The 27909-nt window shown below is 39.2% G+C and overlaps 1 protein-coding gene across 5 annotated transcripts; it reads left to right on the plus strand.

Annotated features, from left to right (window-relative positions):
- The first annotated feature begins 1175 nt into the window (after window positions 1-1175).
- Window positions 1176-27909, plus strand: KLHL15 (kelch like family member 15). Of its 5 annotated transcripts, XM_054628151.2 has the most exons (4): window positions 1176-1655; window positions 2132-2229; window positions 11863-12574; window positions 21091-27909. In XM_054628151.2, exons 3-4 carry the CDS (start codon window positions 11870-11872, stop codon window positions 22198-22200), a joined length of 1815 nt encoding a protein of 604 aa, XP_054484126.1. In that variant the 5' UTR covers window positions 1176-1655; window positions 2132-2229; window positions 11863-11869; the 3' UTR covers window positions 22201-27909. The 5 variants fall into 5 exon arrangements, with proteins under 5 accessions (XP_054484126.1, XP_077028291.1, XP_077028281.1 ...); XM_077172176.1 differs by lacking the exons at window positions 1176-1655; window positions 2132-2229 and adding an exon at window positions 3537-3665; XM_077172166.1 differs by lacking the exons at window positions 1176-1655; window positions 2132-2229 and adding an exon at window positions 3844-3978.

Genomic DNA, 27909 nt, shown 5'->3' on the forward strand with positions numbered 1-27909 from the left:
ATCTTTCTAATTTCAGCCTTTTTCTTGTTACTGTCTTTATAGACTGGGTGCTTATTGTTAGGGAAAGCATGTGGATGTGAGAGCTGCCCCAACAAACGAACAACCTGAATGTTTTGTAATGAAACAGGAAAAAATCACACCAAGCACTTGCTGTTTCCAGAGTTGGTTATGACATAAATGCTTTATAAATTGAATAAAATCCCTAATCCAATGATGAGAGCCAGGTTAGAGGTTCACCAGAGAGTAAAGGTCAAATTCCCAACCCTTCCCTGTGGGAAATCAAGCGGACCTCTTCATGGGAGCCTCTTACAGGCACAGAAATGTTGCTGATAGTATTTCCTCCGCGGTCAGGGAAGCAGGTTTCAATGCAGGTAACGAGTTATCTCAAATTCCTGTGTGTTGTGCCAGCAGCAGTGGCTTTGTCCGTTTAAAAACGCGTTTGTTCTCAGATTTAGCCTGGCTTTGCAGGTCAAAAAAAGGTTTGGGGCAGACAACCACGTGACTGAAATGTGATGATGGAAATCCTGTGAAACTGGTGTGCCTGGTTTAACAATGGTTGTGACCTCCCACTTTCACCAATGCTACTATTTCCATGCTTTCCTGAGCCAAGAGGTAGGAGTGAGTTCTGCTGGATATACCTAGAGCAAACGCATTGCCACTGTTATTGACCTGAAGAAATTAACAGAAACACATTGTAAGAAACCTTCCAGTATCTATGATGGTGTTGCCAGTGACAAAATGTATTTTGTCTTGCAACTCAACCATGTCATATATTGGTCTGGAAAATAAATTTTCATATTTAATCTTTTATCAGGCCACATGGTGTTTTCAATTTTGTATTTAATACCTCACTTCTGGGAAAAACAACTGAGATACACGAGGTGTAGTGGGAACATGATGCAATACTTGGTTATAGTTGCCTCAATGTTCACACATGTATAATCCCTCTTTTATGAAAATGAACTGAAAATACTGGACTCTGTAGTTACTTAGCTGTTTAAATTATGCAATAAATACAGTGCAGTGTGTGTAAAATTATGGAAATAGTTTTTGTCACATTTGAAACAGGCTTTAAAAAGGACTTAATCCTTGCCAAACACCCTGTCAGAAATATAAAAAAATACACAAACTGTTGCTTCTATTTTAATAATGAGATTGTACGTTTTACATATACTCTTGCTATTTTGATTCACTTATTTGGAAATGTTTGTAGTATAAAGAAAACCCAGAAAAGTCTAAAGTCTGCAAATATCTAATTATTGTAGGATCACAGAATGATTTAGGTTCTAAGGGACATCAAAGATATTGAGTTAAAATCTTCCTGCCATGGGCAGAAACACCTTTCACCATCCCAGGTTGCTCAGAGCCCCATCCAGCCTGGCCTTGAACACTTGCAGGGAAGGGGCATCCACAGCTTCTCTGAGAAACCTGTGCCAGTGCTTCACCACCCTCACAGTAAAGAATTTCTTCCTAGCACCTAATCTCAACCTGCCCTCTTTCAGTTTAAAGCCATTCTCCCTTGTTCTGTTACTACATGCCCTTGTGAAAAGTCCGTTTTCCAGCCTTATTTTGGGCCCTCTTTAAGCACTGGAAGCTTCTATAAGGTTTCCTCAGAGCCTTCTCTTGTCCAGGCTGAACAACCCAAACTAAAATAGGTAAGAACATTTCTAGGAATTGACATTATGTCATATTTCAATATATGTGTGTTGGACATGAATATGTATGAATTAAATAAAGTTTAAAAATATTAGAATTAAATAGTAACTGGTGTATTAATACAGCTAAAAAAACTGTATCCAGAATTTTATTAATTGCAAAAGTTTCATTTAAGCCACTGGTAACTGTTTAGCCACTGACTTTGTAGAGATGCCTAAATCAGAGGGGTCAACCCAAATCCCAATTTAAATTAATATTCAGTAAGGTAATCTTGATACCAGTGGTCACTGTCAGAGGCCTAAATGTAATTATTTAATTTTATTTAGGAGACTAGAACTGAGACATTATTAACATATTTTGATTTTTTGATAGAAGCAAATTGTTCAATGAGAAGGGGATGGGAGGGGTTTTTTGTGCTTTGAAATGCTGAGCTGTTTTAAATGTCAAAGCTGTTGTGGTTTTGTTTTGTGGCTAGGTTTGAGGTCCTCTTCTGTGACAGTGTGTAGGAGAGACCTGAAGATCATCTCACACCTCAGCTTGACACAAAATTGCAGACAGCAAAATGACAGTCAGGTAAAACATGAAAGTCTTGCTTAGCTTTTTCCACCCTTGCTGACCTATGAAGGTCAAAAGCCTGAGGGGTGCAGAAGGGTGCATGAAGTTTTGGTTGTATCATTTCTGTATCTGATAGACTTGGTTTCTACTCATTTTTCTTTGTTGAAGTATTTGATATGGGTGGGCACATGCTTGCTGCAGCAGGAGATGTCCCTTATGGAAAAGGGAGGGAATGTCTCTCCTTTGAGACAAAGGTGGCAGGAACACCTTCTCTCTTGGCAGGGTCACTATGTAAAGGCCAGTTTTTTCACCATAAGTGCACAAGTAACAGGTTTTAAAACAGTGACTGGGGAGATGGGGCAGATTTACTGCATGAGTGAAGGAGATGGAGTAGTAAGGAGTTGCAAAGGTCTGGCCATTGGGATGAAGGAGAGAATGGGAAGCTGATTGTAGCAGAGGGAGCGGTAGGTGGGCAGGTGAGCAGAGTGGGAATAGCATTGGGAAGTCTTTGAGAGGCACCACTTGGAATAGCTGGTTCATTGTGTGAAGCCCTGAAAGGTGAGGAAGACATTCAGCTTGGGGGTGGCAGGTATAGAGAAGGTACACTTGCTTTATAAATCAAGAATGGGAAGGGGGTGGTAATGAGAGACTGAAAATAGGCTGTGAAAGAGATGGGAACAGCAATAAACAGGGAGAGGATGGCAGCCTGTGGCCTACTATTAAAGCAGTGAGTGGCACGGAAGGGTAGCAAATGGTTTGGGGGTGGTAGTGGCAAACCAAAGGTCCACGTAGGTTAATTCATCTCTTACAATAAAATCTGAGTTTGCTAGGCAAAGGCAAAATAGCGAAAGCTAAGGGGTGATGTTTGTGCTAAGGCAGAGCCCTGCTCACCCCATTCAGAGCAGTGCTCCCTGTGTGCAGTTTGTTCGCTGCTCAAGGGCTGCCGCTCCTGACCCTGCGGCTCGGGTGCCCCGGTTCCCACGCGGGCTGGCACTGCGGAGAGCGGAGCTGGGATCGGCCCGCAAGCACCTGGGCTGGCCGGTGTCCGGAGAGGAGCTCAGCCGGCGCCGAGCGGGGATTGCTGCGGCCCGGGGAGGGATGCAGCGCTTCACCGGGCAGCTGCCGTAGCCTCGGAGGAATTGGCCGCAGCCCGGAGGCAGCGGGTGGGAGAGAGCAGCGCAACGCGGACCCGCGTGGATGCGCGTCCTCGCGGGCCGAACGCAGATGATGCTTCTCGGTGTCGCTGTCTCCAGCCGTGCTCCTCGGGGCGTGCCGGGGCTCCGGCCTCTGGCTGAGCCCGCGCGGGGCGGGTCCGGCCCGGTGCCGCTGCCGCGGTGCCGGTGCCGCTCCTCGGCCCGGGCCCGCCCGCGCGGCTCAGGTGCGGCGGAAGTGACGGCCGGCGCGGTGCTGCCGGGGGAACATGGCGCCCGCGGCCGCGCGGGGCAGCGCGGAAGGTAAACAAGCGTGAGGGCGGCGGGGACCCCGGGGCGAGGCCGGGCCGGGAGCGCCGGTGCCCGGGCGGCGCGGCGGGGGCGGCTCCCGCCTCCCCCCCGAGCGCGGACGGCGGGGAGGAGGGAGCCCAGGATCCCCCCTTCTTCCTCCGCCTCCTTCTCCTCCTCCTCCCGGCTTCGCCTCAGCCATTGCCCCTCTCCGCAGCCCCCCGGCGCCTCCCTCCGCCGCCCCCGGCTGTATGGTACACGGAGCCAGGGCCCCTCTCCGCCGCTCCAGCGGGAGGAGCCGCGTCCTCAGCGCCGCCGCTGCCGAGAGGTGGGTGAAGGATCCCCCGGGCCCTCCCGCCGCCGTCGCCCGCCCCATCGAGGGCGGCCCGGGAGCCCTCCTGGCCCTCAGGGACCCTCCTCACCGGGCTGGGGACGGCGGGCCGAGTGCTCGCGGGCGGGCTGCAGCGGGGATCGGGCGGGCACGGCGAATGCCTGGCGGCTCCGGGCCGGCCGCAGCCCCGCCGGGCCCCTCGGGTTCCTGCGGCCGCTCGTCGCGGACCCCGGGCCTGGCAGCCCCGCTTGCCGGGGAGCTCGGCCTGCGAGCTCTGCTCTCAGGGGAGCGGGGCCAGCAGACAGCTGAAGTAGGTCAGCCGAGTTCCTGCCCCGAAAATGGCCATTTTTACCTGCCCCCCCCCTCCCCCCCAGATCGTACCTGGTCGTGAAAAAAGTATCCGTGATCTGTACGAGTAGAGCTAGCCAGGGTTGGTACTAGAGCTTGGATCCGTTTGGTGAGTGCTGGAACGTCACTTAGAAATTTAAAGTTCTTGCCTTTTTATTGTTAGGGGTTTGGGTTTTTTTCTTCCCCTTTAGAAGAGGAATAGGAGAATCATAAAGCTATTACTGGATAAAAGGACAGAACTACTGACTTCTCTGGCTTCCTGTGGATTTGTTATATAAACTTACCTGTAGAATAACCCAGCTCTTGCACCACCATTGCCCCAGTTCACATTCAGACCCCCTGAGCATACCACCATGCACCAACATACCTCCTGTATTTTCCCTTCCATCACCTAGAAAACATGTTTAATTTCTACCACATGTCCTATAAACTTTCCCAGTGACACTCATCTCCTTTCACTTTCCATAATTATACCCTGTGGCTGGTTTGGATGTGCACATGTGTTGATTTACCTTTCAGCAAGCAGAGCACAGCAGATAACCATTGAGCTCCCACTGGAGACATCAGACCTTTTTCATTCATCTAGCTGCCAGTTTGGGGGATATGTGTAGAAATGAAATATGTTTGAGATTTCTGTTTTTCTGACAAGTGAGTTTGACATTTGGCAGTGAGGTTAAAACCTTGTGTGTCTTGAACAAAGGGCACAATTAATGTCATTTCTCAGAAGATGCTCAGAGTACTTACTAAGTTAGCAATAAGATACAGATAAAAAGACAAATGGAGGGGGTAGTTTAGCAATCCTAATTTAAATTTTAAATATTTTTTAGTAATGTAGTTTGAATATTACTTGTTGCTGTTTTCCATCTTATACTAAAAAATTATAAGTCAGAAAAGATAGGATTTTTTGGTTGCTAACAGATACTTGCTACTTTTCTGTATAAAATACACTATAATTTTCTTCATAAAAATCTTCACAGTGAGAGAATCAGGCTTTATTCATACCTTTTTCTTAATTAATCTTGAAAAGATTAATCTTTCTATAAGACATATATATGTAAAAGAAGGACTGATATCATTCAGGATAGAGCACTCCTGTCCACTTTGAGAGCAATGGCAGATCTATACTTTTCAACACTACTAATCATTTACCTTTTAGGTATTAGTAATGCAAGTATTTCCAGTTAAAGATAATTCTCATTTTGGTGGATGTATCAACTATTTTATACAGGGCACCTGTTCTGGTACCAGTAAATGCAATTGCAAAGAGCCTTGAGCTGAGCTTGCTCTGTGTTTGGGAGCAGGTTTTTCTGTGCAGGTGTTGTGATGCAGTGACCTTTAGACAGATGGTTCAAGCTATCTTAGTGTCTGTGAAGTGCAGTTACAGGTTCTGGCACGCACAGAGTGAAGAATAACCGTGCTGAGCTGAGGCACAATCCAGGCTGAGTTTCAGTAGCTTTGGTTGTAACTGGTTCTGATGCTTGTGACACAGCCGTGATGACCCCAGTGACACCAAGTGCCACTGTTGCTGTGTGCTGATTCACATTGCTCCCAGATAGCAGCACAGGCAGATTGTCAGGGCAGCTGTGCTGGTCAGCTCTGTGTCCCTGAGAAATGGGGTGTGGGCAGCTTGCAGTTCTGGCAGTCTGGTTCCTCTGCCTGGCAGTGATTGGTAAGCTCCTAACTTCTCCATTCTCAAGTAATCCAGTGCTTTTGGAATTCTCAAGATGGATTGGATGAAGTGTTAAACATGAACATACCAATGTGTTGAAGATGAATTGTTTCTCAAAATTAGTGTACTAATGACAAAAGATTTCAGATAAAACACATGGAAACTGGATGTATTGCTTTGTTCCCTACATTTGCAATTGTTGTAGCAATGGAAAACTTTGATAGCCACTGGTTATTGATTTATCCCACATGACATCACTCCTTCTGTTGCTGTTAATGAGGGATTATGATGAAAAATGGTGGACAAAATGTAATGGTTTTAGTTTTGAACCATGTAAACAAAGGTTTAATTTGGGGGATAAATTACTTATACCCTGTACATTATAATTGCATTCCTACTCAGTACAGTACACTGCATTCAAAGGCCCAGCCTTCAGCCATGTCTGCAGTTATGAACGTTTGCTAGTGTGTTCAAATACTTGTTATGTTGTATTTTTTATGTGTCTATAACATTTGACTATGGAGAAATGTCCTCTTCCTGCAGAAAAGCGTGTTAACAAAACTAGGGTCAAAGAATTCTGCTCTAGGCAGCCTTTGCTGTGCACTCCACCAAATAAAGCACGCATAATGGCTTTAAAATTTACATTTAAATGCTTGCATTTGGTAGATGGAAGAGATTATTGCATTTTAAGTTCTATTTTAGTACTTTGTGTAACCAAAGTGTGGTTCTGTGTGTCTGGTGAAATATCCTTATGGTTGAACTCATAGATAATAGTGTTTTAGTATGTGAAAATTTGTGGTTCAGCTCGTCCACAAAGATGATTTCTTAGAATATCTATGGGATAGGTAAAATGACCAAGTACTGCATAATTAGTAAACAAAACAAATCTTGCTCGTTCTGTCTCAGCCTCCCAAATGAGTTACTAAGGAACAACAGTAAAGGAAAGCTGAAATTTTCCTTTGAGCTGGTGTGCTAGACTTGGTAAAGGACAATAAATTTCTGTCTCTAGAAAATGCATATAAGCTTACATATAACATAAAGATGCATATTCAAAGGGCCCTTTTTCAGGTAGTACTGCTTTTGGAGAGGTTTTAAATCCAGGAGGGCATGAGTGAAAAGCAGATATTGTATAGCTGGCTTCTCAATAGCCAGTGCATTTAGACTCTGTTTCTTCTGCTTGTGACTAAGAGCCTCAGACACCCTGAGGAAAGAAGGTTCTCCTTGTTTAGCAAGAAAAAGCAGTCTAGAGGAGGGTTGTCAGACTTTTATTACAGCTGCAGAATAAAGATGAGGAATCAGTGTTCCAAGTAAGTGGTTTTGCAGTTAGAGCACTGTAGAATCTAATGCATTATATGCTTAAAGAGGAAAAAATGTAAGCAACAGCTAATAAGGTTAAATGTATTTCTCTTTTGGCTTTTCAGCTGAGTCTTACTTCCTGTGCTGCATTATCCTGATCAGCTCTAATATGTGCAGAACAATAACAAATGTCAATGTACATTGCCCCCCACGTCCCCTTCATTGTTTATACATTGGAATTTTTTGTTCCAGTTTTCCTATAGACCACTGCAGGCTCCATGTCTTCCATTGGATTAAGTGTGCAGCTGTGATTTGCATGCATGAAGAAAATCTAACTGAATTTTCCATTTTTATTGAAAATATGAAAAAAAAATTGTTATGTATTGTCCTCTGGGAAATAACTGCAGCATTTGAATAGTGCTTAGAATTACATCAAAGATTGCAAGTGTGTGTGTGGGAGGAATGGCATAGCTATGCTTTAGAAAAATTACTTGGTTTGAGAGTATTTTGTATTGCTTTTTTAAATGTTTGAACTACCACATTGCTGTTTGCTTTTGATGGAGGATGTTAGCTTTAGAAATGAAGATTTTTACCAATTAAGCATAATATGCATTTAATTATCTACTTTCCCAGTTTTTGTACTATTTTAACCCGTTTGTGTATTTGCACTGGCAATGCATTTTTTTGATTTAAAGAAGAATTTATCTGCTGATAATGTGTATGGCTTTATGCCAAGAAAAGGATATTTACTCCTTTTATTTAATGCAGGGAGACAAGTAGTCCTTTTGCTTTTCACTCCTAGAATTCTGAAGCTTCTTTAGATGGTGTAAGGAGAAGTCTTACTGCTTTTGTGTCTTCCTAAGTAATCCATTAAATGCTCAATGCTGTTTAGGAGGAAAAATATGTTAATGTTGAAAACTGTAGATTTACTAAAAGTAATATCAGCAGGAATGTGAAAAGAAGGATTAAGTGATTTAAACACCCACATTTTTAAAACATTCAGAAATAATAGTTTCCAAGTGTTGACCCCTTTGTTACTGTTATGGAGATTTGTGGCTGACTCAGTGTTTTAAATATTTTTTATGGACTAGCCAGTTGTAGGGAGATGTAAAAATTGCAACCCTAAAGGGTGTTCCCTGAATACAGGTGGATTTTATTTCTCTATATTTCAGTGATTGCTGCCTTGTTAGATTTAAAATTCAAAGGACAATAACATATACATGAATTTTTTTGAGTGCATATATTTTCTTATGTTTATTTAATCAGAATTAAAAAGAAGGTGGCAGAAAAATCCCCACATCGTTGCAGTGTCTGTGCAAACAGGATCACGGATTCTCAGACTAGTTGAGGTCCAGAGGGACCTCTGGAGGTCATCTGTGCCACCTGCAGGGCCACCTAGAGCCAGTTGCCCAGGACTCTGGTGCTGGTTTGGTTGGGATTTTTTGTTTGTGTTTTGTTTGTTTGTTTGGGGGTTGTTTGTTTTGGATTTGGAGTTTTGGTTTGATTCTGTTGAGTATTATTTACTTGTTTTGCTCCTTAAAAGCAGCACTGGTGGTGCATCTACCATGTCTGTCTGCTTAACTTCACTTCCAACTTTTCCGTTTTGCTTCTTGAGGGTGGTGAAAGAGGCCTTTCTTTTAGGGCCATCCCGTGTACAAGTTAATTTGTCTCCTTTTTTTGAGGAGTACCCATAATGTAATTACCTTTGTCAAAGTGAGGGCAAAGATCCTCCTGTGTGTTTGGAGCTTGCTGCTGTGGATTTTCAGTGCTGTTCAGGTACACAGATATGCACATACTCTTTTGAAGAAATCCCTTCAGAGGGATTACCTGTGTGATGGGGGATCCCATTATTTCCAGATGAATATACAATTGCTTCTGTCACTTGGGGAATGTTGCTTCATTTTTTACTTTTCTCCCCTGATACATTGTTGTGTCATTCTGTTCTCGTTCTCACATTTGCAAATTCCAACTGTCCTTTCCCATTTTAAACCCTGATCATGGAACAGATGCTGAGCCAAGTCTTAGTTGGTCTCCTGAAGCTCTGTAACTTCCACAGTTTACTGTCTGAGAGTCCTTGTAACCACCGAAGCTCTTGGCTGATTTCAGACAGGAGTGAGGGTTGGTTTAAGTCACTGTATGTTTTATGAAAATGAGTGGCCCATTTAAAGGCAGGTGATCATTAAATCTCTGAACAGGAAGGATGAGCTCAGCTATTATTAAACATCAGAGAACTGGGGATGGGAGGTGAGGAGTTACAAGTGCTCTGATGAAAGAGGGAAGTAAGCTGATATTGGTTCTTACCTTTTTATTTGATATCAGAAATCCAGTTAGCAAAATCCTGTAAAGTCAGGCTTTATGCTTCCTCCTCAGTTAGGTGCTTCTTTTTGAGGTGATAAAAATTAGAGAAGTGGTTCTTTCCTCATCTGCTTTTGTGTAAGAGTTGGCAACAACAAAGAAAAATATCTGATGGTAATTTTTTCTGGTAGGCATTTGATGTTGAGGAATAAGAGACTCACAATAGGAGATTGCAGAGCAGTTTGCATGTTTCTCTTTGTCTTCAATGACATTGAAGGGAAAGTGCTATCTTGGATACTGGTGAGAAAGTGATTGGATTGTCATCTTTGTTCTTTGCTCCTGCTCTTACTTCCAGGAATTTGAGTTCTGTGAGAAGGTCTTAATTGTAAAGAACACTCCCAGCATTGGCTTTATCGTGCACAGAACCCATCATCAGGCTTCAGCAGTGTGGGAGTGCTGCTAATTCCACAAGGTGTGGCTACAAACACCCATTCACCAGTTTAGTTTCGCACAGACAAAGGGTATCTCCAGTTTGGTTTTCCTGGATGTGTGCTGAGGAGTGAAGGAGAGATGATTACCCATTGATGAGTCTAATAAAATGCATTCCTGTTACAATGGCAGCAGCCAGAATGTGGTGCTTGAGGAAGTGGGGGTAAGTGGAAACTGCTCTCTGATGCTGTGAAACTCAGGCCAGCCTGGAGTCACTTCTGGGTCCATAGACTTGTGTGAAGTTTTATGACCTTGAGAATCTGCAGGTTTTTCTAATGTGTTGGTATTATTTAGATTTTTACTAGTACCAAAACATTATTAACTTCATTTGTTATAGAAAATTCAGAGTTAAATGCAACAAATATCTGAGGGAAAGTTGAAGTGTAATTTAAGGTGGGATGAAGTGGAACAAAAGTAGCTGAACCAATTCTAATAGTAAATGAATGCCAAGTAGGGAAGTTGTTGCTCTTTCTCTCTCTTCCTGCACAAGTATTTGTCCTGCCCTCTGCATCAGGTTGGTTCTTGTGCCAAGTCAGAAGTCAGCTCATTGGGAAGCAGAAAGATTTCTAGTTTTGAGGGTTTGTGTGTGCTAGGGAGTGGGGTGGTCATGTTTGTGTCATGTCATTTTCACATCTGTCCCTCCCTGTTCTTAGTTTAATTCTTAGTCATGTTTATGAGTTGAATTGACTTTCTGGAGTGGCCCAGTGAACCCCAGAAATGGCTCAAAGTAGGCAGCAGGAGCTCAGGTCCTGGAATGTGACAGAGAAGGAGAATGCAGCTGTGGTCCTTTGGTGAATTGTGAATTGGTTCAAGCTGCGTTGGGCAACTTCACCCTACCTAAACCCAAAGAAGTTGAGCAACATTTTGAGAAGTTTCTGGATTTTGAATAGGTTTTTATTTTGATTATTGAATTGACTTCAACAGGGTAGGATCCTGCACCTCTTATATTTTTTTTTTCATTTATTTGCAGTTTAATTTTAGCTTGCATATAGTAATGTTATATCTGCAAATGCTTAATGAGCAATCAAGCTTCACTAAGCCCACTATAGAGAATATTATTTTTTGTGACCTATTCTTGTCAGTGCTTCTTGTTGCCTTAGTATTTTGTACTTCATAGATCTCATAATTTAATATTAATCACTATAGTAAGAAATGGGGGGCAACATGATGGGACTGTTTTTACAGGAGAAGTGAAGTACACAATCTCAAATAGTATCTGTGAAAATGTTCATTTCCCTACAAATAACTTTTTAGTAAATTGACATAGATCTTAAAGCATAATAAATGTTGGGGTTTTTTTTAAGATCATACCATGTACAGATCTACTGGAGCTTGTTTCTGAAGTTAAGGAAATTTGGCTTCCTTTTTTTGAGACCTTTGATATCCAAGAGTGGGTGTTTTATTGCTCCCCTGAGATAAATTCTTTAGAAAGATTGAAAGGGGGAGAGGAAAAAAACCATGACAACCTTTTTAGTTCATTATATGACCATGAATTAACTTGGAGTAAGGAATCATTTTGGCAGTACTGCATAGTTATTTTTGTTCATTACCCTGTCTTTAAAATGAGAATATTTGGTTTGGGGAGAAATATTTAAAGTTTGTGTTTTAAATTATTTCCTAAGTTGGTTTTTCAGCTGTAGACAGAACAGAAAGAATGGTGAAGACTTTCAAGTCCTAATCAAAGCAATCTCAGTTAGGATTTATCTGGTCAGGAAGAGCTTGTAATATGTTATTAGAAATTATGATTTATTTTTATTTTTATTTATTTTCTTTCTTCCCCCCAGGTGATTCATGGCAGGGGACGTGGAAGGGTTTAGCTCCTCCATCCATGACACCAGTGTCTCTGCAGGATTCAGAGCACTGTATGAGGAGGGATTGCTTCTTGATGTCACACTTGTCATTGAAGACCACCAATTTCAGGCCCATAAAGCACTGCTTGCCACCCAGAGTGATTACTTCAGGATTATGTTCACAGCAGACATGCGAGAACGAGATCAGGACAAAATCCATTTGAAAGGTCTGACAGCTACAGGCTTCAGTCATGTCCTCCAATTCATGTACTATGGAACTATTGAACTGAGTATGAACACTGTTCATGAAATCCTTCAGGCTGCCATGTATGTCCAGCTTATAGAGGTGGTAAAGTTTTGCTGCTCTTTCCTCTTAGCTAAAATCTGCTTAGAAAACTGTGCAGAAATTATGAGACTTCTGGATGATTTTGGTGTAAACATCGAAGGAGTCAGGGAAAAATTGGATTCCTTTCTGCTAGAGAATTTTGTGCCACTCATGTCCAGACCTGACTTTCTTTCATATCTGAGCTTTGAGAAGCTCATGTCTTACTTGGATAATGATCATCTGAGCAGGTTTCCAGAGATAGAGCTGTATGAAGCTGTTCAGGCCTGGCTACGCCATGATAGAAGACGCTGGAGACATACGGACACCATCATTCAGAACATCAGGTTTTGTTTGATGACACCATCCAGTGTTTTTGAGAAGGTTGGTGCATTTGAAAAGCAGTAGGCAGGATTCATCATTTAGCTAGGGCAGCATGCCATTAAATAGGTAAGATTCCAGAAGCTATGCAAAGGAACAAAATGATAGCATTTATTTTTCTAATAAAGAAAAGCAGAGAAGGCAAACATCTAGAAGTGTTGTCTTTGGTTATTAGACAATAATACTACAGTGGCTGGAGAACAGGTATGTTTGCAGTACATGTTTATTTGTGACTTAATATGGAAAAGACCTTTTGAAATAAGGTCACTTGTATCTAATTTGATTTTCAAACATTCTTAACTGTTTTCCACAAGTTGTTTCTTGCTTTCCAGAGGCTCTAGACCTGCACATAATATGTAGGGTGTATGTTATGATGATTGTTACCAATATAATCAAAACTAGTGACTGCAGATCTTATGTGGCTTAAGTACAGGGGAGAGTTATTTACAAATGAAAAGTAACATCTGCTCTTAAACCTGCAGAGTGTTGTTGTTGTATCTTCAGTGCTTGTGCTATTACACAGCAGTTAGAAGTAAGCCCTGATCCTGCAAAGTTACACATACACTTGGTTTTACACAAGACATAATACAATCAAAAATTATTGATGGTGTCAAATGTAATGATTTACTTTAAATATCAGAGGACTCTTTGTAACAGGTGATTTATAGTTAACTTCCATTGTATGTAGTAAGAGTTAAACGAGAACTTGCCTTTTCTACTCTTCTGTTGAAGAACAGACAAAATTTGTTTTCTAGTTCTTCAGAATCTCTGAATATTTATTAACAGTACAGTATTACAATACTTTGTAAGCAGTTCTCTTACAGGCCAGTAACAATGTTCAAGTTAGGAATTACTTGATCTGTGCTGTTTTAACAATGTTAATTTTGTGTTATAAGATACAACTTCAACTTCTGTATTTTTCACCTCTCAGCAAATTATAGGAATTCAGAACCCATGTTTTTGTTGTGCTTCTTACAAATTAATCTTCCATATGTTTTTACTTTAGTATCTAGTGAATCTACAGACACAGTTGTATTGGTTTTAAGAGCCACTGGATCATCTAAGCAGGTTTAATGGTTTTAAGGGCCACTGGATCATCTAAGCAGTAATTCTTATTTGTATTTCAGATTATAAGAGCTATTAATTACTTCAGACTAGTGAATTTTTATATTTTGGATTTTTTTCTGTGTGTGTGAACTGAGTATAGGAAGTAATAATACATAAAATATATTCATGATGCTATATTGGATTATAGACAGAAAATAAATACCTAAACATATTTTAGAACACTAATGTAATGTTTATATTGGGTTAAAACATTTTTAACTAGTAGGAGCTGAACTCTGCAGGATACTGTGTAGTGTCTTGTTTTAAATAGCACTTCTACCATATTATTACATCATTTAAGCCCTTCAGTAATAAAATCTACAGAATTCAGAATGTATTTTTTGAGGTTAATCTGATAAGGCAGGATTTATGTGAGTCTGCTTCAGCAGTATGAGTTTTGGGGATGCAAGCTCAAGCATCAGGCTGTCTTCAGTTAAATTTCTCTAAGTGCAAGTGAAAGTGTATGTTCAGCATTATATTTGGGTATAACTTCTGGAGTTGGTTTGGGGATCATTGGTATAAATCCTGCATACAGTGCTCCTCATGTTTTATCTTGACAGCTCCCAAATGGCCCAATAGGTACAACTTCAGGAGAGCAGTTGTTTTGAGCATGCCAGGTTATGTACTACATGTAAAAGCTTTATCTGCTAATACCCTCTCTGTTAATTGTATGTGGGAGCAGAGAAAAGCCAGTGCAGATTATGGAGTGAGACAGCTCAGCAGAGGGAAGCAGAGCTAATTATGTCATTTGTTACTGCAGCTAGGAATGCATTTGTGTTCTACCCTGGCTGCAGAGTATTAAGTTATCCAGCAGGACAAGTGACAAAGGACAACTGCAGTTGGAGCCAACATCAGAATATAGAACACTTTATTTTTTTAATAGAGGAGCATGTCTGTTCACTGTTCTGGCAGTAACTCAGGGAGAGCCTCTTTCTTCTCTGTGTAGAATGGGGAAATAGTGGTAAAACTCCCTTTTTTGGAGATCCACAAACAGAATCCCCCCTTTTCCTGAAGCCAGGACATAGTAAATGCATGAATGTACCAAATACAGTCTGAGGTTGACTCTTCCATTTCACCAAACTCTGTATTTTCTGTACACTGGCTGACTTGTTATGTACTTTTGTGTAATCTTTCTAATACCTATTTCTCAGATGCCTGTCACTGTAGGATATAAATAGCTTATATAACTTAACTTTGCAAGTCGTGGTAAGGATACTTTTGTCCTCTTAAGCCATTCTGTTCCTTACATCACTTTTTTGGAGAGATGTACAATTTAAAAATTAAATCAGTGAGTCTAGATTAATACCTGGAGGCTGAAGTGCATTTCAAGTACACAAGTGGAGGTACATTTCAAGTACACAAGTGGAGCAAACAGCATGTTTGCTTACTACAGAATGTCCTGGAAAAATGACTTCTGAACCATGAGTAGGTACTCCTTTTGTTCCTCAGCCCTTAAGGTACATGCAGATGTATGGGAAAAAATGGGAATATAAATCAAGTAAGGATTTAGGGAATAGTTGGAAAGTAAAGGCAAAGTATTTGGGGAAAAGCACAAGTTTCACTATCCGTGTGATATATCCATGTGCTTTCCTTTTTTACTAAACATTTCCATGGCTCTGTAAGTCTTGAGGAAGTTTGGAGATAGGAGTTGGAGTGCCTTTCACCTGGATCACTGGGTTAATCTCCATGTTACTGGAGGCAACCATGTCATGATTTCCCTGAAATACACTGTTTAAGCTCCATTTAGTTTCTACTTCTCAGTGTACTACTCAGATTGAAATGTTGTTTCAAAATCTCTGTCCTTAAAACCCAGAGATTTTTTTATGTCCAGTCTGTAAGGTTTATTATGACTAGCTCATGCTTATTAATTGCTAGCTTAAATCAAAAATTTACTAATCACTAGATTCATCAGCTTCTGTTGTAGAGGTAGGATAAATAGCACATTATCTTTGAATATCTGCTGTCCTGTTCCTAGAAAATAGTAATTTTTGAGAAGATGATATTGTAATTTTATGTTACTGTGATTTTACCTTTCATAAGTGTGTTGAATTTTTTTTCCCATTTACCTGCATTTCTAGTAATAGATGTGTATCTACTTACACAACTTTGTTTGCTGAAGTGTAGAATAAGAAGTGTGGATGAAGTTAGGGGCCCCTCTTATTGTAAATAGGTGCTGTGCTCAGTATTTTTGGGTGTTAAGATTACTGTTAATGTGAATAGATTTGCTATCAGTATTTATTACATGCAGAGCTTCTTAATTGTGGCATATGGATTTTTGATTCCACTCTCATTTGAGAGGTTAGATTGAGTTAGACTCCAGCTTGATTTTGACAATTTCTCTTTCCAGCTTCTAAAAAGGAACAGCTGAGTAATCAATTTGAGGGCATTGTCCTTGCTGCACAGAGGCTGTGCCTTTCTATGGTTAGGCTGAAAACACTTAAGTTATTTCTATTCTTGCAGAATAGCCCTTCAAAGCCCTTCACTGGTACTGAGCAGTTCTCATACCAGCTTATAATTGTGGTTAGAATATGGCCAGAGATTAATAGATGTGAAAATAATAAGGATCTTTGTTAGTGGAGTTGATAGATCCTTAGTTTTGGTTCAGGTTAATCTCTAGTAAAATAAGTTTAGGGTTTTGTTTTGAGTAAGAATTTGGTTATTAGAAATGTGATATAGATGCCATCATTGTTCATTGGAAAGGTGGAGCATTGCTTCTGTACTCCTGGTAGCTGAGTTTGAGCTGCATCACACATTCAGAATTGGCAGGCTTAGGAAACATAAGCTCAATAAGTTGGAATCTTTGAAACAATTCTCTGTTTACATGACTAGAGATGATAAAGTGACATTATGAGCCATCGAGATTTTTCTGTGCTTTTGTTTTTGTTTGCGGGTTTTTTACCAGTCCTACAGAAGGAAGCAAGTTAATAGCCACCCCATAAAATAACATACTAAAATTTAGTTACCAGGTGCACAAATAATAGCTGTTTAGTTTGGGTAGTTCAAAAGAAGCCTTTTTTTTTCTGATTTTTAAAGCTTTTTCTTATATACCTAAGTAACAAGAATACAAATAGAGCAGTAGCTGTAACTGGTTGTATGAGGAATTTTTTTTTAAGTCTGTATACTGAAATCAGATGTGTTACAGAACATGTACCTTGCATTTCATTGCTCTTCCTGCAGCTTATTAATGAGCATAATTGGTTTTGGGGAGGGGGAAAGCTGATGAACATAATGTGGGACACAGCTGATCTTTTGTGGAGATAACTTTTCAAATTAGAAAGTAATAGCTTAATTTTTTGTTTTACTTTTTCATATAATATAAATGGAAGATTCTGAGACTTCCAGAGCTGCTACAACTAGAAAAGCATGCATTCAATACAGCAGAAAAATAGGCAATGATTAATCACTGCATTAACTTGGAAAGCCAGCACTTTTTATGGAGTGTTTCGCTGGTTTAAAATAAGGAGAGGAAATGCATTAAAGCTCAAATGCATTGGAGGGATGCCCCAGGGGGGCAAGTAAAGGGATGGATGTTTTTAATTATTTTTACATCTTTTATTATGGAATAACACATTTGATTTTGTTTATGCTGTTCTCAGTCTGTGTAGCAGAAAGACTGACTGTGAACCACTGGTAGTTCATACACTGAGATAGTTCCTATTCTCCATCTCTGGAGATCTTGTGGAAACTCTTACATAGGTTTTGTCCCAGCATAACCTCTTTAAGAGGGTTTTCTTCAGAAAATTAAAGAAAGAATTGTAAAGAATGTAAAGAAAATCACATAAGCAAAGCTTTAGACTTGGATTAAATTCCTTTTTTAGCAGATATGACTGGGGTTGATAACCAAGTCCAACTTAAAATGCCTCTGAGACCCTTCAGCAAGATAACAGAACAGTTTAAAGAAAAACTTTGAAAATGCTTTGAAGCATTTGTATTTTTTTAAAAATTCAGAGTTGATGATGTACTCTTTAGGAATGCACATTTGTTTTACTTCAGGGTTCCTGACAATTGCTGTACATTTCCATCTGTTCTGCTGAAATCTGTGTGTTCTGTTTGAGTGTTGTTTATTGTGGACACATTCCTTCCAGAGCTTCTCCATTGGAACTTAACAGGAAAATTGGTCTGTTGATAAGCACTTTGTTATTTGCTGATCAGCTCCTTGTTGCTACTTACAGGTAGTGGCAGAGCCTGCTTTTGAAAGCTGAGGGCTTTCCTTCTGCATGTTTTGGGTGCCAGAGAGAAGTTCCTGCAAAAGGAACATTTTTGGACGTTCATCTGCTGACATTCACAACTTACAGTTGTTTTCAATACCAAACCACCTAAATTTTAATGCTTCTCTTTTTTGATTATATACACAAGTAATGAAAATTACTGTAAAATTACTTGAAAGTGTAGGCAGAGGGTTTTTCTTACTAGGGGCCGAACAGGGCTTTCAAATATTTCTAGTACATTTCATAATGTGTGACTGAAAGTGGGTCAAATGACCTACATTTGCTTTGTTTTCATTTGCATTGAGCAAGTGTGAGCAGTCTCTGCTTTCCTATAGGCATATCCTAACATTCATGATTTGAGCCTAAGGAGAGGTACTGCTCCTGAATGGCAGAGGTTATGCTGCTGGAAGGTGGATGCCTAAAACCAGGGATATTTTTCCTTGACAGCCAAGTCTAGGAATGCTCCAGTTACCTTTTCTTACCAGTCAATCACTCTTGTTTTGTGGGATTTTTTTTTCTGCATATTGTAAGAATTGCTAGTGCTTGTGTATTTTCATGTTCAGCTCTTCCAACTTGTGCTTGTCGAAGCTTCCCCGTGAACTGCAGTCACAGAGGGGTGTTAATAACTGGGAGTTGCATTTGCTCCATCATGTCTTTTTCATTTAAGGTAAGAGCTTGAGGCTTTGCTTTGACATGAGTGCCTTTGTCAAGATAAGCAGTAGTAAACTAATAGATAGATTCCCTGGTCTCGAGGGTCCCTCTCTGGAATTAGAGGCACTCCTTGTTTCCTTTGGCATGCTCTCATGGGGTGAGATTTAGGCTATGTGGAGGAGTACAGTGATGAGGTTGTAGGCTTATTTTAATTCCAGTTTCTGGCTGGCATTCCAGTTTCTAGATCTAATAACAGAGTTGTAAATGCTGAGGGAGAAGGAAAAAAATGTCCATCTCTGCCAGGCTTTACTGATATGCTTCACATTGTAAGTATGTTTATCCTGTTGTCTTCCATAGTTGTCCAAGAAAACCTGAACTGCAAATAGGTGGAAAAAAGAGAATTTATATTTTTATTTAATGCCAAAGAGGATAGCTCCAGTTTGGGAATACCTGAAGTGGTCCTGCTGGTTTAGAATTTGAAAGTTTCTTTTAAGGATAAAGTAGCCCAGCCACTATTCTTTGTTATTTTAACTTCCTTTTAAATTTTTTTTAACCTTTATATGTCACCATTTTTCTGTGCTGTGGTTCTCCCTGCCAGCATACTTTCTGTAATTTATGTTCAGTCTTTTCAGTCAGGCAAGGTGTATGGTTTATTCTAACAAATATCATATGAGCAAATCTGTCTTTGTATGATATATTATTTATTTGCAACAAGAAAATAGAGCTGTTGTTCCCAGAAGAGTTGAGCTTGCTGTGGGTTTTCTGTGAGTACCATACCTGAGTAGACCTTTTTGCTCCAAAATCACTCCTAGTAAAAACAAGAAAGAAAACAAGAAATTCTAGTAAAAACTAGAAAGAGGCTGGACAATGCTTCAAGAATAATATATATGATCTGCATATGACCATCCTCCTTTTTTTCAGACAAAGATAAGTTGAACTTGTCAAAATTAAAGGGGAGGAAAGAAAAAATATAAATGAAAACAAGTCACTGTAACTCTTGAGCAATACATTGCTTTACAATAGTAGGTTAATATTTGGTTTTCTTTTTGAAATCTTTTGTTTCAAACTGTCCCAAAACTTGTGCAAATTGTGTTCAATAATAGCAGTTCAAAAGATTTTTTTTAAACAATCACTCTTTGACAGCAGAATGTCTTAATTACTATGCAAGGAAGATATGATTACCAGATGGCTAACAAAATTTTAATGGTATGTGTTTGTGGAACAAGCAGCTACTTTATTCACAAGATATAAAGAACAATAATTTCCAAATTACTTTCCATATATGTCAAAATTGATACCACCACCCCTGAGGTATTTGTTCTTTGGGATAGGGGATAGGAGGAGGTGGGGTAAAAGATAGTTCAAAATAGTAGCTCCTGGTGTTACCTTGTGATCACTTGAAATTTCAGAGTGGCCTCTGATTTTTTTTTCAGAGCATTGCTTCTTATTTGGAGCTGGTGAATACTAAAGGCTTTTAGACTGTTTGAAAGCAATCCAATTTTACGTGAAAGAAACTGGGATTTCGGATCAAATCTGGTTGAGGGTTTTTGGATTTGGCAACATCTAGCAGGTTTTGATTTGCTTTAGAAGTGTGATTCAGAATGCTGTGTTACACCAGACTGTACAAGCAGAGTGAGGCCTCTGAAGAGATTCCCACGGTGAGCTGAGGACTGCCTTGAGCTAGATTAATTAAAATGTTCAAGACTGGAATGTGTTTTGGAATGGTCTCAGGACCAGCCTCAGGCACTTGAATTGGCTTAGATAGTAGGAAGGGTCCCAGAAGGAATTCTTATTTTTCCCTGTACCTGCAATTCCAATAAAACTGAGCAGGGATGGCTTTTAGGTTGTAACTCTCACCTGGGAAATGGAAGTTCAAACCTACCTCTGCAATTTGCCAAAGAAATGCACAACCGAAGGATTATAGGTGGAGATGTTTCCTTCTTGTGTTAAAGGCATGTGTTAACGTGGAGGCTCACAGAGGGGAAGCCATAAACCATGTTGGTGCAAGCACATATTCTGAAGGAAGGTGGTTGGGTACCTTCCCTTCCCACCCCATGGCAATTAAATAGCCCTGTGAGCAGAGCCTAGCATTGAGAGCTCAGGCTTAATTTATGAGAATTCAGAAAAAAACCAGACTAGAGTAGACCTTGGTAACCACAGAATGGGTGTGTAGAGTGTCGTTGGAACCCAGGAAATGTTGGAATTTTTAATTTGGGTACTTTATCGAATTAAGCAGAAGATTAACAGAAGCTGTTTTCAGGAGAAGGAATAATGATTCTTAGGCTTGGGGATTTCAGTTGTGCCTAATTCCAGCATAAATTCTGCATGTGATTATTCTGGGGAAAATGTTAGTCACTGCTCTTAATCACTAAATTGCCTTCTGGATTTTGGATAACAATACATCAGTTTAAACCTTCATGCATAAATGCAATTGCTCTCAAGATTGCCTGAATGAAACAAAGTAAAATAATCTTCTAATGACACATAGTGATTTAGGTTTTCTGGATTGTTTTTCTTGGTCAGAATTTTAATATCTTTTAAATGTATTCATAGGTAAAAACATCAGAGTTTTACCGATACTCCCGGCAGCTGCGACATGAGGTTGACCAAGCCATGAATTACTTTCATAGCGTTCACCAACAGCCTTTGATGGAAATGAAATCGAACAAAATTCGTTCTGCCAAACCCCAGACTGCAGTATTTAGAGGAATGATAGGACACAGTATGGTAAACAGTAAAATTCTTCTCTTGCACAAACCGAGGGTCTGGTGGGAACTAGAGGGTCCTCAAGTACCTTTACGACCAGACTGCCTCGCCATTGTCAATAACTTCGTGTTCTTGTTAGGTGGGGAAGAGCTGGGGCCAGATGGCGAGTTCCATGCTTCATCCAAAGTGTTTAGGTATGACCCAAGACAGAACACTTGGTTACGAATGGCAGACATGTCTGTGCCACGCTCTGAGTTCGCTGTCGGAGTGATTGGCAGGTACGTTTATGCAGTGGCTGGCAGAACCAGGGATGAAACGTTTTACTCCACTGAACGCTATGACATTACTGAAGATAAATGGGAATTTGTGGATCCCTATCCAGTCAATAAGTACGGACATGAAGGGACTGTGCTTGGTAACAAGTTGTATATCACTGGTGGAATTACATCATCTTCAACTTCTAAGCAAGTGTGTGTGTTTGATCCCAGTAAAGAAGGGACGGTAGAGCAGCGAACACGGAGAACTCAAGTGGTCACTAACTGTTGGGAGAACAAATGCAAAATGAATTATGCGAGATGCTTTCACAAAATGATTTCTTATAATGGTAAGCTTTATGTCTTTGGTGGTGTCTGTGTGATCCTGAGAGCTTCCTTTGAATCTCAGGGATGTCCATCCACAGAGGTTTATGACCCCGATACCGACCAATGGACTATACTGGCTTCTATGCCAATAGGTAGGAGTGGTCATGGTGTAGCTGTTCTGGACAAGCAGATAATGGTTCTTGGAGGCCTTTGTTACAATGGTCATTACAGTGATTCAATTCTCACTTTTGATCCAGAGGAAAACAAATGGAAAGAAGATGAATATCCAAGGATGCCGTGCAAGCTGGATGGCTTACAGGTCTGCAGCCTGCACTTCCCTGAGTATGTTTTGGAGCATGTTAGACGTTGCAGCTAAAACAGAATGAACAACCCAGTCAAATACAAAAGAGCTATACTAATTTGTTGAAAAAAATTACAAACCAATTGAATTCCTGCAGAGACTTTTCCTTCTGTATAAGAACAATGGCCAAATGCTCAAGAGAAACAGGATGTACAGGCAGTGTACTTACCAAGTTTATTAGAAAAGGTGATAGTTGGTCTGACCTTGTGAAAACTTTGTTGTTTTTTTTTAATAAATGTAATTGTAAGTATGAGAAAAAAATATATTTTTGAGTCTGCTTTTTTTTGTAACATTTTATGTCCACGATGTGTTCTGGTTTTTTTAATGGCCATTATACCACTATGCTTTTGAAATAAGTTCAGTTTGACAAAAATATTTGTGAAAGGAAGACAAGAAAGATGTTACTTTCATTTTTTATTGAGCATCAAAGTACAGCTCATCACATGTACTTGGGTACAGCCAGGTATAAAGTAACAAGCCAACCATTTCTGTATTTTATGTTGTCTTTTAGATTGACTGCAAAGTACTCTCAAATCTACTAGGTGTTTTTGTTTCCCCTTATTTACTTTGGAAAATGATTTTAACCCTTTTGCATGACCCTTTTCCTGGTTTTGTATGGCTGTACCAGTAAGTCTGCCAAAATGCAAATTACACATTTTCTACTAAATTGAAAACAAAGCATTTTTATATTCAAAATACTATTTCTATGCTGCCTTCTATTGTCTGTGTTGTGTTTGTTGGTGAGTAAAAAGATGTATACACACATGTGCATACACTGTAAAAACTGTATATAAATGCATCTTTTTATGTGCAGTTACAATATTATATTTTAACTAGTGCACAGATTCAGCCATATCTGTTGAATTTAGGGTATTCTTTCATGAGCTAAATAGTTCAAAGTTCTGAAGTGAAACTGGAAGCCTCATTTGGTATCAAAGTATCTTTAGTATATACTGATTGATCCAGTAACCTTAAAGTCTTTATATTGTTGCTACATAATGAACTGTTGGTTATTTGTTATTTTATAAATTATTTTTTAAAAAGTAAACTCATTTTACCTGAGTTTCTTTGTAGTTTCAATGTGCTGCCCAGTTTTCTTTTTTTGTTGAAATTGAAAACGTCAATAAGCAAATGCTCAGCACTGCTGTAACCCACAGTTATTTTTGGAACTGGATACTGGATATGCTACAGTTTATTGTCAATACTTTATTATACTCACACTTCAATATGAGTACTCATATTGAAGTGGTATAATATTATTATTATTATTATTTAATTAATAACTGGTAAGAACTACTGTGTTTGGAAAATGTGGAGTTAGGTGATTGGTTTGTTAGTATAATTTCTGCTTCCTTTATAAAAACCTACACAACTATGGCTACTGACCTTGGAGTGCCTGAATAGAGATGGCTGGTCCAAGAGGGCTTTGACTATTCCATTGTGCTAACTTGCAGGTATAAATGACAGTAAATGGATAAGAATTATCTGCCAAGACATAAATAATAACAGTAACTGCATTTGGACTGTCTTTGTGGATGTAAATTAGCCACTTCTAGAACTCACAGGAGAGATCTGGTGAAGCTGAAGGCTCACATGTAGTTCAGATGCTGAAACATGAGCTGCATATTTTGTAAAATCTTATGCTGCTGTGTTTCATTTTAAGCAATAGACTTTACTTTATATGCAGCAATGCAAAACCACTTTATTCAGCATCTTCCAGTCAGAATTCACTGTAGAAAAGGAATGTACAGTACTCAGGGAGTTCAAAAGAATGCACTTACAAAGGGACCAAAATCACCCTAAATTTTCTATATAAAAATAACATCTGCTTGTGTAAATGAAATTTCAAATAATAGAAGTTAAAACAATGTGTAAAACTTCTCATATTGTGTTCCTGTATCTTTGTAGGAATTATGTTTTGGGTTGAAATGTGAGTATTTGGAGCTATATGGCAAGTCAGCAGATTTTTTAGGGTTTGTTTATTGTTAGAAATTATTTATTAATTGAGTATAGTCATATGTTTTAAAAGGAGGAGGGAATGTTTGCCATCATAGCTGTAGTGATAAATTATTTACACCAGAAGGGACTGGACCAAATATTGATATTCAGCCTTCTGATGCAGACTAGTTTGCAGCTAAATTTGTCTTTTTTAATAAGAATTCAGTTTACTGAATTAGAAATCTAATTTACTTTCTTGATAGCCTAACTTAAAAAAATGTGGCTTACACTAAAACCTCAGTTTCACTGTGAGACGTGTGTACATCACCTTACATGGGGAGAGAGAAACTGACTCTGGTAGGTGCTGGCTGTGTGCTGACTGTACATAGTTCATGGAATATTGGAGCACAAGAGGAAAAAAAACAGGTTGAGGGATTTTTGTTTGTTTGTTGGGGTTGGGGTTTTTTTTGTTCATTTGTTTTGGTGCTTTTGTTATTATTTTTTTTGTCACCAGCTCATTTCTTAATGGGGCAGCAAGCTGATCCTATGTGAGGCAGCTGTCAAGGGCACGTTACATAGAGTAGAGCACTTCACTTTATGTGGGGCCAGTGCCAGTGTGGGGAGCAGCCCTGGCTCTGGATATCTGGTGTTCAGGAGTCAGATATCTAAGAGACATGGCCAAGATTTTATTAAAAGTAGTGATAAGGATAGGGGTGTCTCAAGTTACATTTTTGAGACTGCATTTAAGCACCCTCTGAAGCTCTGTGCACTCAGCAGCTGCCACTAAAGTCATTGGTGAGTGCTGACACTTGAAAAATGAAGAACCAGATGGGTTTTGGTGCTCTGCTTTTAAGCTCATGTTTATCTTCAGATGCCCAGTTCTGAAAGATCTTGTTCAGGATTGTAGTTGTAGTTCAGTGAAATTATAATTGAACTGTTGGTTTCAGCTTCCCTGAAGCTGTGTCTCCATTGAGAGGTTGGCTATAAGCTTTCCAGCATTAGGGATGCTTGGAATTTGCTTGGGATTAGAATGGTGGGGATATGTGAGAATGTTTTGTCAGTTTACGTATCTACTGTGCTTTCATTGTTTCAGACCTGAAATATAAAACTTACCTTCACTTCTCCTTTATACTGCAATGGAACTTTTGAAACAGTTACTTTGCAGTTACTTTGGTTATTTGGAGGGATATTTTTAATTGATTTATTTTTTTTTTTTAATGTTTGCTCTTAGTATTTCACTCCAGATGATTTAGTACCTTAATAGGAACAAACCTAAGATGGTTAATAAGAATTGTCTGTTACTATCAAATTTGGAGCATTATGGTCAGATTAAGATGGGTTTTAAAAAACATTTTCATGCCTCTCATTTGTCAAGGAATAGCTAAGTTATGATCTTTGGTTATTAGATTAGGGGAGGTACTCCTATTCCCATCCCATAATGGAATACCAGCAAATCTAATGTCACCCACATATTTAAAATGCAACATATGACTTGCTTTGAAAAGCAAATGTACTTGCCTTTTTTTAGAAAAGTGGACATAATGAGTTACAATCTAGGGGTTTTTTTTCACATCTATAGAAAAAATATATCAGCTTCATTTCTTAATTTAGCAACCAACTTCAGGAAGAAATTTTCTTTTCAAACGAGACAATGGACAAAAAGCACAGTGTTCCTGAAAAGGGACTGGATACTGCCAGTTCCCATTTCACATGCTCCTAGGTCTGGTTTTAGGGGACAGATTTTTTTTTTTAATAAGTACTGCATAAAGAAAAAAATAGCTCGCTTTCTACCACAAAGCGTTGGTAGTTTCATTGTGGGGAGGCATCAGCTGGCAAAAAGAAACTTTAGGTATTTTTTTCCCCATGAATTCAGCTGGAAGAAGACCTTGGTTTTGCAGAGGTCCTGCTGTTTCAGAAAGCACTGCTAGCAAGTGGCAGCATATGAGCTACCTGGCAACCTGCTTTTATGTTACTTCTGAAAAATGTGGATGCCCTACTTCTGCAGTGTGATAGCTGTCCTGTTAGAACGAGCTCTGAGGGTTTGACTGCAACACTTCCCTGGTTCCTGAGCTTTGCAGCTATTGATTCTTGAGGCCCTCTAGCTTTAGAATCCCAAGTGCTGCATTTCCTCATGCTGAGAATATGGTACCTACTTGTGTCAGGGATGAAGCTTCACTTGACACTCAGGAAACAAAGATAAAATTCAGCAGGTGCAAATTGAAACTGATGTAAAAAACCCTATTGCTTAACTCATGATGTCCATTCTTTAGCAAAGGGAGGGTAAGCATTGTGGGGAGACACTAACATTTCTTTAAAATAAACTTGTAGTTTGTGTCAGCCTGCATTTGTCAAAGTCTATTTAGAAGTAGTTGCATTTGTAGAGATATTTTGCCTTTTTAATATACTTTTTCTTAAAAAAATTAATAGTGAATTGGGCCTCAGATTCTTCTAACACTTCAGATGTGGACTTCACATATGTGAATAGTCCAATACAAAGAAACAGAAAACTCTAAGATAGTTAAAGGAAAACATGTAAGCACATGTGTTACTCAGCCTGTGCTTAAGAGTTTATAGGGTCGGGGCCATCAAAGAAAACAGCCCTCCTGCTAATAAATATATATATATATATATATAGGTGGTGAAGTTACTTGAATAAGCATCTGTCACACGTGGCAGGGTTTACCGAAGGAGAGTAGGAAAGAACATAACTGGAAAACACATCATCTGTTTAAACAGAGCTTGCTGGTGTCCTGTAGCTAACATTCTGAGATTTTCATGTTTGTTAAACAACTAAAAGCTGCTTAAAATAAATGCTAATGACTACTTTTGCATCTATATTCTATTTTTGAAAGTTGGTGAGTAACTTGAAAATTTCCATTTTGTGTGGGTAAACTTCATAAAACAGTTGTGTGTGGCATGTGGCGGAAAAACTAATTTGTTTTGAGCACAGCTTTCCTGTGTGTCCCTCTACTAATTTTTTTACACTTCTCTAAGTTCAATTTATGTAATCTTTTAAAAATAGCTTTCAAAAATCAATTTTAAATACTTATTGGATTAATACTATGTTGGTAGCTAGGGGGAAATAATTTCTATTTGCAGATAGTGTTTATTTATGGCTCTGGTAGAAAAATCTTACTGTAAGTCTAGGAAATGAAGTGCTCTGTAGGACTGTAAAGTTAGCTATATTTAGGGGGGCTTTTATTACCTCAGAGGGACCCACCTAACTTTTATGTCAGTGTTGGAGCAGGTGAAGGGAAGAGTGAATTATGTTTTTATGTTAAATATTTTTCCCTACATATTGTTATTTTTGTAGATCTTTCTAAAATAAATTATTATATGCTGGAGATTGCAATTCCACTATAATATCCCACAATTCCAGTGTACAATATCAGATTGTTTGTATTGAAAAGAATGTATTTGATAAGTTAACAGGAAAAGTTATTTTCAAATTGTACTGTGTTTGTGTCTAGCTATTGGAAATACTTTTCCTATAGAAAATCAAAATTATATGTATATGTCCTCATATATACATTTGGATTACCTGTCTAATGATTACCCTAGGACTGCTATAAACTTATCTAAATAATTTAAGAATTGCCTCTTTTTAACTGTTTTAAAGCATTTTTTCTTGTCCTTTTTTTTTTTTTTGGCAGAAAGTAATTTTCCCTTGCTATGGATACAGTATGCTCAGACTTGCATATGTGCTCTGTTTGGGTTTCAAACTGAAAAAAAATGTATAAAATGTGTATAAAGAAAAGTGTAAATAAAATATTTTTAATCTTTAAA

Source organism: Agelaius phoeniceus, chromosome 2 (assembly GCF_051311805.1).
Source record: "Agelaius phoeniceus isolate bAgePho1 chromosome 2, bAgePho1.hap1, whole genome shotgun sequence".
NCBI classification, from domain to species: Eukaryota; Metazoa; Chordata; class Aves; order Passeriformes; family Icteridae; genus Agelaius; species Agelaius phoeniceus.

Bases quoted from the DNA above. Each gene is read 5' to 3' on its own strand.
- KLHL15 (XM_054628151.2), top strand. From the start codon at position 11,870: ATGGCAGGGGACGTGGAAGGGTTTAGCTCCTCCATCCATGACACCAGT. The intron at 12,575-21,090 runs GTTGGTGCATTT...ATGTATTCATAG, and splicing joins CATCCAGTGTTTTTGAGAAG to GTAAAAACATCAGAGTTTTA.